This window comes from Hemicordylus capensis, chromosome 4 (genome assembly GCF_027244095.1).
Source record: "Hemicordylus capensis ecotype Gifberg chromosome 4, rHemCap1.1.pri, whole genome shotgun sequence".
NCBI lineage: Eukaryota > Metazoa > Chordata > Lepidosauria > Squamata > Cordylidae > Hemicordylus > Hemicordylus capensis.
This window is the reverse complement of record NC_069660.1, coordinates 29921902-29935636: the sequence shown is the minus strand read 5'-3', so window position 1 is coordinate 29935636 and position 13735 is coordinate 29921902. Positions and strand designations below refer to the sequence as shown.

Sequence of the window (13735 nt, the reverse complement as noted above, 5' to 3'; positions counted from 1 at the left end):
TGTTTTGAGATGTGTTGCATCCAACAGTGCCAGGGTATAAATATAGACACTTTGGAACTGTGTCTTTACATAGCAGTTAATTGAGAATTTCACTATAATGTTCATTACTCAGTGCCTCCTCCGAAAGGTGTTAGGTCTCCAATAAACTCACTAGTCCTAATGGACCATGCATAATTGCTTATAGGGTACTTGTGCTTGTTTGTCTTTCTGTATGTGTTTTCGTAAGTTGTGAGTCTGTATTCCTAAGTGTGCCAACCTCTATGCCTCTACCAATTGTTACTAGCAATGCTTTTCTGCTGGCTCCCAGGAGCGCCCCCCTCCCCTCGCCTTGTGTTTGAGTCTCCAGGCTTGGAGCTGACATGCTCAGGAGCCTCACAGTATCATGAGCTCTCTGTTTGTAGCACAAGGTCACTTAGTTGACAGTGGGCCAGTCACCCCTAGATTTGACTACAAACAAGCAAATTGGAAAGAGGAGCAGATTCACATCATACCCTAAGTAGACCCCAGAAGTTAACTAAAGCAGGTTACCTTCCAGCCAAGGCCACTCTGCACTCAGAGTGAACCTGCCTCAGCCCCTCCCCTTTTGCAAAGGATAGCAGCAAGCAGGGGCGTTGCAAGGTTGGAGTGGGCCCAGAGACAAGATTTTAAAATGCCCCCCCCCTCACTGAAACTCAGCTCATGAGGTAAAGAAATCTTAAATGAGGGTGAATAGTGGTAACAAAAAGCATAGTGTGTGTGTGTGTGTGTGTGTGTGTGTGTGTGTACATACACGCACACACACCCCTATGTGCCACAACAGAACATCATCCTAAATTATTTTTTTAAAGGTTTTGTTAATTGTGGACGATACAAGTCATTTAATGGTACTAGAGAAAGACATGCCTGCAATCTTGGAGAAGCTGCTGCCAGTCTGTGAAGACAATACTGAGCTAGATAGACCAATGGTCTGACTCAGTATATGGCAGTTTCCTGTGTTCCTATGTTCCTATGCTGTTCTGGTAGCTCCAGGTCTTAATACTCACATCAGTTTTGGAGGATGAATACAACTGAAGGAAGGCTGGGTGGGTGCGCGGGTGGGGGAGTCAGTCATGTGACTTGCCTCTGGAAGGCCCCCCAAGGCAGTGGGCCCCCAGACAACTGTCTCTCCTTGCCCTATTATAGTTACGTCCCTGGCATCAAGCTAATGCACCAATTAATGCAGCTAAGGCTCACAGAGGTAATTCTCCCCCCTCACAAAAGAGGTTGAGATAAGGATCCTGAGATGCACCCATTAAAAGTACTGATTGGATTATTGGACTTTCCATCCATTCCGGTTTCCTCTTCTCCTGTCTATGCACTCTGTTTTCATGGCAAGCAGTATTGGTGTGCCTCGGCAATTCCCACATTGTTACATCCAGGAAGAGCGATCAGTTTCTCATATAACAGTTTTTATTTTAATCTTTCCTTCAGAAGTGTTGTGCGTTTCACTTTTCTCTCTCTCCTTTTTTTTAATTCACCCAATATTTGCTTAGTCTGATCCTACTTTGCATTCTCTTCCAGGTTCTCAAATGCGACCCAGGAAATCCTCAATGCCACCTTTCATACCACGCTGGCCCTCACCACGAAGCTGGTGCTTCCTACACCTACCAAACCTATCCTTCCAGTGCAGACTGGGGTTCAAGCTCAACAAGAAGAGCAGTCGAGTGGCATGACTATATTCTTTAGTCTTCTTGTATTAGGTGACTGTGCATTCCACAATCTCCTCTCACTTATGTTTGATTCTGTTCCGGAATGAATACATATAGACCCATAGAGAGATGGAGGCTGTGAAGCATCATTTTCAGTTATGGTGATGTGTCTCTTTGAGAGGGTCCTATTCACAGTGCAGTGTGAGGTTTGAGAACAAAGTATTGGGTGACATTATAGGAGTTGAAGTGTTGAGGGGAAAACAGAAAAATGGGATAATTCAAACAACTATAGTAGCTAGCTGTTTTAGAACTACTTAGAGACAAAGGGAAACTTGAGGAGCAACTTGTCACTTTTGAGGGGAGGGAAGAAAATCTAGGGGTGGGGGAGAAAAATATGTTATGGGGACTAAAGATATGGGTTATTAGACTTGGGGGGGCAGGAGTTCAGTAAAATAAAGGAAGACTCCTACACTGCTTGGTGAAGGGTCTGCACCCCTGATTCACTTCTAAACTGAGATTTGCGCTGTGTATTGCAGAAGCATCAAACTCAAATGTGACAAAGTTTAATGCTCTGTAGGCTCCTCACCCAGGAGAGGCCCAGTCACATTCATAATTTTTTCACCCAAAAGCCAGTGGTTTTGATGGGAGGTGGCCAATAGTAGGAACAATGTTTAACCTTTAAAAATACCCTTTGCTATGTGCTGTTCTTCCATACGTTGCCTGCCAAAATCACTTCTCCATTGCCATTACTGCCTCCAGATACTTGCTTATCCTCATTAACCCCGAATTCCCCCGCACTTCCAGCTCCTCACCCCTCCCAAATCCCCTAACACCCCATAAGCCTCCCACCCCATCCTGCAAGCCTACACATTGCTTTCATCCATGCCTTCTTTCCCACTTAACTGTTCACAGACCACTCCCCTACCCCCCCCTTTCCCCTAGGCTGCAAATTGTGGCACATTGCAAGTTTTACACTCCTTGAGACCTATGCTGCTAATTTAAATGGAATGGGAAGGGCTACCACGGCCACAATGTGATATGCTGAGGCCCTACCCTATGTCAAACTTAAAAGGCCCCATAGCATTACAAAAAAAATTATTCTAACAAAAAATGAAAATGAAAATAATAAAGTTTTATTTTTGGATGTATACTTGGCAAAGATGCAATGAAAAACTAATAATCTAACAAGCAGTTATCTTGCAATAAGCCTATTTGCATTAGAAATGCCTTTAAATGAAATACATTGTGATTTATTACTTAGAATTTTAGAAACTTTTAACGTATAGAAACACGAGCAGTTAGACAATTCAGCATTACTAAACTGAAGAAGCAATATAATCTGCACTATTGCATATCATGTACAATTTAAAATATTTTCTTTCTCTTTTATGTTTGAACCAATTATGTACAACTTGGAATTTAGTCTTTTTTTAAAAAAAACAACAACTCAGAGGCCCCTCATAATGTGCCGACCTAAGCAGCAGCTTGCTTAGCTTGTACCTAAATCCGGCACAATCTGAAGGCTGCTGATACTTGGCTGTTGTGGTTGCAGCCATAGTTTGTTCAGCCCCCTTGTCTTACTAGGGGTGTTGCTTCCTAGTGCTGAAGATGGTTCAGGAATTTGTTTGGAATCGGGTTGGGTATTGCTGGCCATATGTATTCATTTATTCATTCAGCTTTTCAACAAAAAAGTTCTTAAAGTGGCTTACATAACAAAAAGGATGAAAAGATTATTCCCTGACTCAGAGAAGGACTAGCAATCTAAAAAGAAACACACGACCAACAGCAATAATAAGCCACTGCAGGGATGTAGCTTGGGATGAATATTAATAGTTGCTCACTCCTATTAAGTACAAGAGAGTCACCACTTTAAAAGCTGCCTCGTTGCCCAAAGAAAAGGGTTACTGAGAACCTCACAGGCCCTTATGTTTGGCATTCCTGATGAAGAGCATGATTAGAGCAAAAGAGTATGCCATAGTAGATAAATAAGTACTGTATACTTATATGGGAGTGTCTAATTAGATCCACAAGCCCTAATTTAGCAAGAGAGATCCACATATGGCTACAGATGCATATTCCCATCTGTGTGCATCATTATCTCGAGCCACTGGTTGATGCATGAAATTAGCTGGGCAAGGCTAGAGCTGGATTGGGGCCAGAGTGTGCCTGGCTTGCTTGCTAAAATTAACCACCAGCTTTCCTAATAGGATGACTGCTTTTTTCTCATTTATTTATAGGTATTTATATAAATATTTATATTTGTGCTGTCCAAGGCAGCTGAAGGAAAAGAACATAACACAATGAAATCCAAATATAAAACAGTAGCAGTATGTTGTATTCTATCTAGAAATCTTTTGTTTTGTTAATTAGAAGTTGTCCGGCGGGGGTCGGTCATGTAGAGATTGGGGTGTGTATGTGTCTGGAGTCAAAAAAGTAAAGGAAGGGAAAGGAGAAGGAGAAAAATGGAGTTGCTTCTGCTCAGTCAAACAAACATAAGGTTGCTTTGTGATCATGAGGGAAGCAGCTATAAAACACAATACATAAAAACTTCTCCGCTATAAAAAGCTAGAAAACAGTACATCTTGGACATAAAGTAGGGATAGGGAGATGGTAGATCAGGATCTGCCAGTAGATTGCTGGGTACTTGGCAGTAGAGTGGCAAGCTGGGGCGTCGCTGGGTACTTAAAAGATCCGGGCCTACAGCTCCCCTTTTGACAATTAAACTCAGTTGTAGAGCCCCCCAAATAATTGTGTATGTGTTTAAAGCCTCTAATGTTATAATGTAGCACTATGAAGGTGGAAGCAGCAGAGAGCTGGGTGAGGCTAGGAGTTCTCTCCAATGCTCTGTGCAGCTGCCTCCACTGCTGCACTTCCTCTCTGGAAGAGGTCATGGAGGAGAGAGGTGGCTGATGAGACTTGGGGCTCTGAGCAATTTATTGGGGGACTGTGCCCCATGGGCCACCCTCTCCTGATACTGCTGGTGGCAAGATGTTCAGAACCCCCATTGTTTAATGATAGCAAACACACAAAAAGAATCCCTGATCTGTCTTAATTCAGATGTAAATTTATAGTACTTTCATGTAGAAGTCGTTCCAGTCTATGGCCCATGGGATGCAACTGAGAGTTAGCCCTATCCTCAAGCCAGCATTTTGTACCTTGCTGCAACGGTTGGACTTTAGAGTTCTAGTAAAAAACTGAGCAGATCCCACAAGTCTGAAGTCTCCCCATATCGGTTAGAGAGGATTAATTGTGTTTCAATGCTAGAAACAAATGTATCTGACTGATTTTTTATTTTCAATGAGAGTTCTCTACCACTTCTTTTCACTTATATTCTTGTGTATAAACTGAGGCCTGATGATAGATTTTGCCTAGTTAGGCTCTGCAATAGCATCCTCCATTCTTACCTTATTGAAATAAGGGCTTATCACCTTCACTACATTCAGAAATACTTTTCCATTTTAATTCTATTTTTTCCTAAAACATGCAGTCTGAGTTCTGTGTCTTTCAAAAGCTCACACACTGAATTGTGCATGTTGGCTGGTTATAATAAGTAGTCCTAGTATTATTTTGCAGATCCCTTAAGCAATATAGTCTAGTTTTGACCTTTTGGGGATGTGAAGTGAAGAAGTAATAATACTGAAGTCCCGTAACTCTGCTATCTAGAATATTTTTTCCGGTCATTCTTTGCAAAAGTATTTTCTTATGCTTTTTTATCAGTTTTCCAAGACATTTATTGATTCCAATTTTCAGCATTAGAAAAAAGATTGATTTTTCTTTTTTTCTGATTATTTTTGTTACTCTGTTTTAATGTGGCTTTTTTATTTTCCCGCACATTTACTGTAGTTGCATATGAATTGGGCAATTCTGCGTGCAGATTGTCGTATTTATGCAGACAATGAGAAATCCATGCACCTGGGATTCTCTCTTCAGTAGCTGACTGGGTCTGGCGAATGCAAGCTGCTTTATCCCCTGAAAATCTGAACATCTGTTTGAGCAGCTGTTCATATTATGGCATTTTCAGATATAGAGATACTGGTGTATCTCCTGCTCTCCAAAAGTGTGAAAGCTCTCCTCTGCTGGTGGTATATGGTGGTGACACAGTTGCATTAGGGATTAGGGCATTATTATTATTATTATTATTTACATTTTATATCCCATTCTTCCTCCAAGGAGCCCAGAGCAGTGTACTACATACTTAGGTTTCTCCCCACAACAACCCTATGAAGTAGGTTAGGCTGAGAGAGAAGTGACTGGCCCAGAGTCACCCAGCGTCATGGCTGAATGGGGATTTGAACTTGGGTCTCCCCAGTTCTAGTCCAGCACTCTAACCACTACATCATGCTGGCTCTCAGAGGCGTGGTAACCTCTGCTGAGAAGTGCAAAGGGCAACCAGGCCTAGGGCAGGATTGTTCTGCCACAAGTTTCTCTTTTGCTTGCATTAGCCCCTGAAATCCCTGAGGGCACAGCAAGTTGTGTACACACCCAGCTGTGCACTAGAACTCCTCTGTGAGTGTAGAAAGCATCCTGGGGAATAGCCAGGTTTCTCTAGAACAGGGTTTCTAGGTTTCCTAGGTTTCACTAGAACAGTTTTTCTTAACCCTGTTCTTAACATCTGGGCCCTCAGATGTTGTTGGACTACAACTCCCAGAATCACCAGCCACAAAGACCGTGTCTGGGGATTCTGGGAGTTGTAGTCCAACAACATCTGGGGGCCCAAGTTTAAGAAACCCTGCTCTAGAACACTTTTCCCACTCTGGGACACTTCCGTGCTTATAGTAGGAAGTCAACTGGGCCTGTGCTAGTCCCACAATCATCCTACTTGGAGTTGGAGCACAGGTTACAGTCACCTCAGGAAGACTGCTTAAAAGGGCCTCCAAGATCAGCAACCTCCCATTCTGGGCTGTAGTAGTATTTTCAATAGTTTGTTTAAAATATTTCTATACTGCCCAAAACTTGCGTCTCTGGGCGGTTTACAATTACTGGCATGTGGGCCAGTAGCCTGGATCAGGACTGCAGCATGGGGGAGTTAATGCTCTTACCTCATGGTCATGATCTGGATTCCCTCCCACCCCAGTGGCTGCTTTTTGTGCTAGAAAGAAAGCTGCCATGTTTTCCCGGGCCAAATAGCAGATGTGCTGGTGGAGGGTGTGTGTGGATCTGAAGTAGTGCTCTGGTCGGGGAAATGGTTAAATCCTCATTCCTCATTCCCAGCACACTGTGGTCCTGACCCAGATCAGACCCCAATTTCTGCAGTTTATCCCCCCTGCTCACAAGACTAAATGTCATCTTAAAATCATGTCTAATTAGGCTCTTATTTGGGGAGGATAAGGCTTCTCTGAAAAATTTGTCAAAGTCTTGACTGTATTAAACTCTCTTAAAAGTAGTTTGTACTACAGATGGCACCTTCCCCCCCCCCGACAACAGTTATGTGCCAATAATGGTATAGTTGCCTGTCAGGCAGGAATTCAACAGGTACAGCATGCCTCAAGATGTGGATACAGTGGTGGAGAAAACTGCATTGGGAATGGAAAGGTTATGTGCAACAATAAGCAAGAAATGTAACAATGTCTCTCAGTAGTTCTTTATTATTGATCTGTTTTTGCGATAAGTTTTCTTGTACTTTCCTCGGCCTCATTGTTCTGTTAGATGTATCCACAAAAAGCCAGGGTGTGGATTATTATGTTGCAATCCATTAAGGGCACATCAGAGCTTAGGTGACCATTTCCAATGGCCTCTTTTCTAATGCCTTTAACAAGTAAACAGATTTTGTGTAATCCCTGTGTGCTAATTTTATGAACAAAGTTGACTGGAAGGTTCCTTAATAATTTTTTCCTGTTCCTCTCTTTCCTTATGCAATGCACTCATGTTTTTATGGTTAGCAAGCATACTTAAACTTAGTTATTCGGATGTTTCACCATCTGTGAAACACTGAGGTCTTTTTCAAGCATTCTTGAGAAACCTCTATTTTTGCTAGCCTTTTCACTGCCTCATTTCAGGCCTGCTGTAGGTATGATAAGTTTATTTATTTTTCATTTACTAGGTACTATTCAGGGTGTAGATTTTTTTTTAAATTGTTAAATTTTTTTTTAATAGAATACAGTAATTTACAAAAACTGTATGTGGCAGTAATTTACTGTGTGTGGCAGATGTCATCTCTGAGGAGGCATTCCCTTGTGCTTCTCACACCTGATGGGTGCCTCTTTTTAGATGGTGCCACAGAGCCGCTTGTAATTTTTGTATCTTATGTTTCATAATCCCCGTATCTTCTTTTAAGGTGTCACTTGTTGTGACATGTGTGCACCATCTAGAAACAAACAGTGTCCTTCCCCCCCCTCAGAAGTATGCACATTTATGTAGATTCAATGAAAACATTATTTGCATAATCAACTGATACAGTTAATCAGCTAGGATTTCTTTAACTGGCCAAAATCCCTCTCCAACATGTTTATTTGCTGGTGCAGTTGTGCATATAAAGGTGTAGAAAAGACTTTAATGTTGACTGTAGCCCAAAATTTTTTTGGTCATTTAATCAGAAGAGGTCTTCAAGCAGGATACAAAATCCTTGGAAAGCTTGATATTGAATTAGTGTGAGAGCTGCCAAAATTTGCTAGGTTCAGCAATGTTGGGGAATTGTATTTATTTATTTATTTATGGCAGTTATTTACATTTATGGCAGTAGCTGCAATTAAGTAATTCCTTAAGTTTTGTGAAACACTGTGAAGGATTCCTAGTGGGAACACTGCCGGTATTTATCTCCTTTTATATAAGCAAACTATAGTTTATGTCAGTGTAGTGGTTAGAGTGTTGGACTAGGACCGGGGAGACCTGTGTTCAAATCCCCGTTCAGCCATGAAACTCACTGGGTGACTCTGGGTGATGTCTCAGCCCAACCTTCCTCACAGGGTTGTTGTGGGGATAAAGAGAACCATGTACATCGCTCTGCACTCCATGGAGGAAGAGCGAGATAGAAATGTAAAAATAAATAAATAAATTATGGCCTAGTAGGAGTGGCCCATTCCCTCCTCAAAGGGGAGGGAACTTTGCCGCTACTGACTGAGCAAAGAGGCACCTTTTAAAAATGGTGATTCTCTTTATTTAGCACAGGGAGAGCAATTGGCCCTATCCATCTCCTCATGCCGATGATGTTACATTACTATTATCAGATGAAAATGAAATCTCTGTTATACTGGACCTCTTCTGGGAATATGGCAAGATTTCGGGCTCAGAATTAAATGCTGACAAAAGTGTATTTGTTAAAATGGACCCCGAACACCAGCAACTCTCATGCCTACCCATCTCTGAATGTAAAAGCAAATGGGCCCCAGAGTCCAAATTGAAGTGGGTAGATACAGTAAATATTTTGGGGATTGAATACGGGATTAAGGAAAAAATCTGGGGTGGGGGGGAAATTGGACAGATTAGGAAGAAAAAGTAATGCTTAAAATCACCATGTGGAAAAAATGGAGCCTTGCCATGTACCAGAAAGCGGTCTACATCAAGACTTACCTGATAACCCCGGTGCACAACCTGGTGGTAGTATACCCTCCTCTGCTCGATCTCTTTCGGAGAGTTGGAAGCCAGGTCTTCCGTCTAGTATGGCACACGGCGTCCTTCCCTTTGGCCCGTGTGTTAGCATTTAAGGAGGCTGAGTGGGGAGGCCTAGCTCTACCTAGCCTGTAACCCTATTTTGTAACTGAATTCATGCCCTGCAATTTTGGAAACTGGATTTTCATGAATGTCCATAACATGTCCAACCTCCTGCAAAAAACCTGGGTTTCACTTTCCGCTCTACATTGGCGAAAGTCATCATGGGGCATAGCGTGGTGAGGGAAAGGTTCTTTCAATGGTAATACCACACAAGTATTGAAAAGAGACCATCTGGACAACTTGAGAGATTTGTTATTCACATTAAAAAAATGGAAGGTTGAATCGGATCTATTTAAAGGATCCTCCTCAGTTAAGCAGCTAAGGAAAACAATTTATGGAGAGATTCTAGAAGTGGTTTTTTTAAAACCTGATTTAGAACGTAAATGCTACAAACACCGCACTTCACAGTACTTGTTGTAACCCGATCACCCTATCGCTCTCTTTAAGGAGAAAAAGGTCCCTTTTCATTTATGGGAAACGAGGTGGCGTTTATACCACCAAGTACTGCTGCTTAACGCGGCTAAGCCATGGCTCCCAGAGGACCAGCAAGAGTGTCCTAAAATCACCTGCAAACAGAAAGCTAGTGAGCTAGGCACGACATTCAGGGAAACCCACTCACATTTCTTAAAAGAGTGTTTGGTAGCCAAAAGAGTGTGGCAGGGAGTAAGCAAGTTGTTAGAGTGGCCTGATTTGGAAAAACAGACTTGGGAAGAACTAACCTTGGGTTTGAGCGATAGAACCTCTTTTTGAGGTCCCAGAAAGAAACCTTCAAGGAAACGGGACGGAACAGGTGCCCTCACACTAGGGAATTGGAACGTTCCCCTTCTCGTAATCAGGTTAGTAAACCTGTATGTCATTTATGCAATGCTCTTGCATAGGAATAGGGAGGGAAGACGCAACCAAGAGGTTCACGTGAATGAGACAGTAAATCTCTTCTGGAAAAGTTTGTATGGTTATGTGCAAAAAGACAAGTGTATCTCTTCTAAACAGCAATGGGAGAAATTGTGGAAATGGACGTTGGACGTAACCCCCCCAATTACCTGATGTGCCTTGTAATCTCACCCCCGTGTCATAACCCTGTGGATTACCAAATCCTTGTAGATATATGATGTACAAACAACCACTTTGTATATAATTGTGCTTTGGTAACGTACTGTATGCTTTGGTAGTTTGTTGGTTCAATTAAAAAAATCTTGTCCTACTAAAAATAAATAAATCTTGTCCTATCCATCCCCAGCACAGCATCCCTCCAGTGGCTATTGCTGGTGTTTATCTTATGTTTCTTTTTTAGATTGTGAGCCCTTTGGGGACAGGGAGCCATTTTATTTATATCTGTGTAAACTACTTTGGAACCTTTGTTGAAAAGCGATATATACATATTCATTGTATTTTTATTCATAGTGTACTATTAAAATGCAAGCACACAGATTTAGGAACACCAATCAGGGCGAGTGTCTTGCAGTTAGGGACATGTACGTACACAGTGTGCTCTCTGTGTGCTTTTCACGACGGATTGACTCTCCCTCGGCGATTAAGAAGGGAGCAAGGTCCTCATGTACTTCAGTTGTCACTGGCTTGCTGGAAGCATGCCATCAAGAAAAGCAAGAACAGGCCTATATTAAAATTATAATACAATATAATTTATTTAATAGAGTCATATCCCACGCTATCCCATAGGCTCAGAGTGGTTTACAGTACTTTTTTGATTAATAATCCTATCCCCAAGGGGCCAACAATTAACGAAAGAGGGGGAGTACTCTGAGGAGAGAGTCCAGTAGGCCTTTGGTTCTCCTCAGAATGATGGAGGGACCTCATTTCTCACGCTGTGCTGTATCTTGAGGACAAATGGCTGCCAAGGACGTGATTCTTCTCATAGGGGAGGAAACAGAAGACAGCTTGTCCTGCTCAGGCTGATGGAGGGAGACCTTGGTGATTTGCCTCACCCTCTCCTAAAAGTTATTTATATGTAGTATAGACATCATACATATGATAAACAAACAAACTGTGAGCTAAAAGATGGGAAATTCTGGAAGTATGTCTCAAGCACAGCCCTGACTCTGAAGCCAGCCTGAGAAATTGGTGAGTCACAAGCCAAATGTAGCCCAATGGCTACATATAATGCCTGTCCCCCCCGCCCAACAACAAACCAGCACACTTCCCCTGATTTTGCTGCCTAACTGAGATTGCAAAAACATGGAGATTGTCAGGCACTACAGGCAAGCCGCAATGGATGACTGAGTTTGGTGAGCTGCAAGTTGTGCAGGTCTGCTTTCCTTCCACTTTGGAGGGATTAATGCTTAAAAGGCACCCGGCCTTTTGTACAAATATGGTAATCCACTGAGAGTTGTTTTCTTGCTCAGTAGGAGGTGATAATGCATTGAGGTTTGAGTATGGCTGCATCCTGTTGGTTTGAGGTGGGGTAAGAGAGGGGATGTTGAGTATGATATCTGATGTTACATTTGCCTTGATGAAAACAAAAGGCAGATATCCATAGGTCCTGTAAAGGATGATTTTTTATTCATGAAACTGAACTAGAAAGCAAGTGGAAAGTAGAAAAACCTTCTCTTCTTTTGGAGAGGTTGCATGTAAGGAAGATATCCTAGAGATTTAGGGTTGACATATTCTGGCTTCCCAAATCTGGGTGCCTAATTTGCATATTATGTAAATTGGCTTGAAAATAATTTTTGAGCAGAATAGGGACTGCATATTTTGCTCCATAACTCCGCTTCTACAAGGGCTAGAGCTTAGGTTTTTGGGTTTGTTTGTTTTTTAAATGAAAGCTGAAATCTGGGCGAATCTGGTTGGGCTAAGCAATCTGGGTGAGATGCTTTAAAATCCGGGTGAAACTCAGAATTTCGGGGGGGGGCATAGCAACTCTATAGCGAAACAACTGAAGGAGTTTGAAACCTCAGGATGGTTCCAGGAATATAGCACATGTGGATATTTTCCTCTTGTTTTTGTTGTTGACTGGTGCAGTTCTCTTGCTCCTGGTTGCCAGAAGCTTCATGTGATTTTTGAGACCAGCATCTTGCAAAGGTGTGACGATCTCAGAGTCTGTATATCTCTGGGCCAAGTTAGATGTTCAGGTCCAATCCTACCTTTGCCAAACATGGGCTTGCCTCACCTGCATATCAAGGGGTATGCTGGGCAGGGAGCAATGTCAGCCTAGTTTGTTTAGACAGGGCAAGGCGGGGGAGGCAGATTTCACTTCTCTATCCCACATGTTCTTTTTGATATAAAAAGTAGAGCCTTAACCTCGGTTTTATTGGTGAATGGAGCAAGCACATGTTTAACAAACAGACAGCTGCCCCAAATGATAAGTTTGGGCCTCCGATTATGACCTTTCAGTGTTATTACAAAGAGGAGTGTCCTCAGATGTTTTTGGCCTCTTTCCTGTACACATTTGTAAAATGTGACATTGCAGTTGCTCAAGGGCCTTAGCCCATAATGATGCTGACATGCTGCACAGTGATACACTGACATTACTGACCCTCTGGGATTGCTGTTTACATAAAAGGCTGCCCCAGTGGTATTGCGCAAGAGCGAACTTGCACAACCACGTAAATCAGCGGATGCACAGTTGTTTCTAATGGAAGTAGTGCTGTGCAATTGTGTGTGTGCTGTTTTAGGTAGTTGCACAAGTGTGCTCTTGTGCAACACCACTGGAGTGGCCTTTTACAGGTGCAGAAGCTGCAGCATTTCACAGTGCAGCATGTCAGTCAAGATGTTTTTTCCCCAGTGAGTTTGGGAGAGGCTTTCATATGTGGTTATACTTCCCTTTGATCAGAAAAAGGCCATCAACTGTCCTCAGCGGGCCACATTTTGAGGAGGCCACGTCAGCCTAAAAAATGCTTTCTGTTTGTAAGATCTTGCAGTGGGAGAGCTCAGCACATGTGTGTTGTCCTCTTCTGCTGAAGCCAGTGGGACTTAAAAATTCTCCTCTTTGGTTGGGTTGTACACTTGCTGTGAAGTCTAGCAAAAGTAACTGCAGTGGATGTATAATGCAAGGCCAGGCCTTCAGGGATTATGTAAAGTGTTTTAGGGATGCAAGTCTGTGCAAGACTGGATCCTTAACTAGAACAGGAAGAATTGTGTTAGCATGTAAATATTGTTTACAGCAAAGCTAGAATCAGTTAAAGCTGCCCCCATATGGCTTATATGCTTGCAGCACAGGCTTGGATCCAGAGCTCCCCTTGTGAAAGTGGGGAGTGTTTCTGTTAATACATAGGAGAGTTGCCAGTTCTGCCCCCCTGTTCAGCTGCAGCCCCTGCAACAATGTTGAACTGGGTGCAGAAGTGGTTTTTGTGTGTGTGTTTTGGAGCGGGGTTTTGAGGTCACAGCAAGAAAGCCTCACTGCAAGTAGCACTGCATTAAGTTTTTTGGATCCAAGCCCTTGATATTTCTTCTGGCTACTTAAATGA

General features: G+C 42.5%; 1 protein-coding gene across 3 annotated transcripts in view; it reads left to right on the top strand.

Annotated features, from left to right (window-relative positions):
- The window catches only part of SLC9A8 (solute carrier family 9 member A8), a 106801-nt gene that overhangs the window by 16676 nt on the left and 76390 nt on the right, over nt 1-13735 (top strand). For 2 of the 3 annotated variants that reach the window (XM_053250440.1, XM_053250439.1), the window contains exon 2: nt 1540-1718. The exons of the other annotated variant lie outside the window; for it this stretch is intronic. In XM_053250440.1, coding sequence (XP_053106415.1) covers nt 1540-1718 — 179 coding nt within the window. The remainder of the gene's footprint in view (nt 1-1539; nt 1719-13735) is intronic. 3 annotated transcript variants of the gene reach the window in all.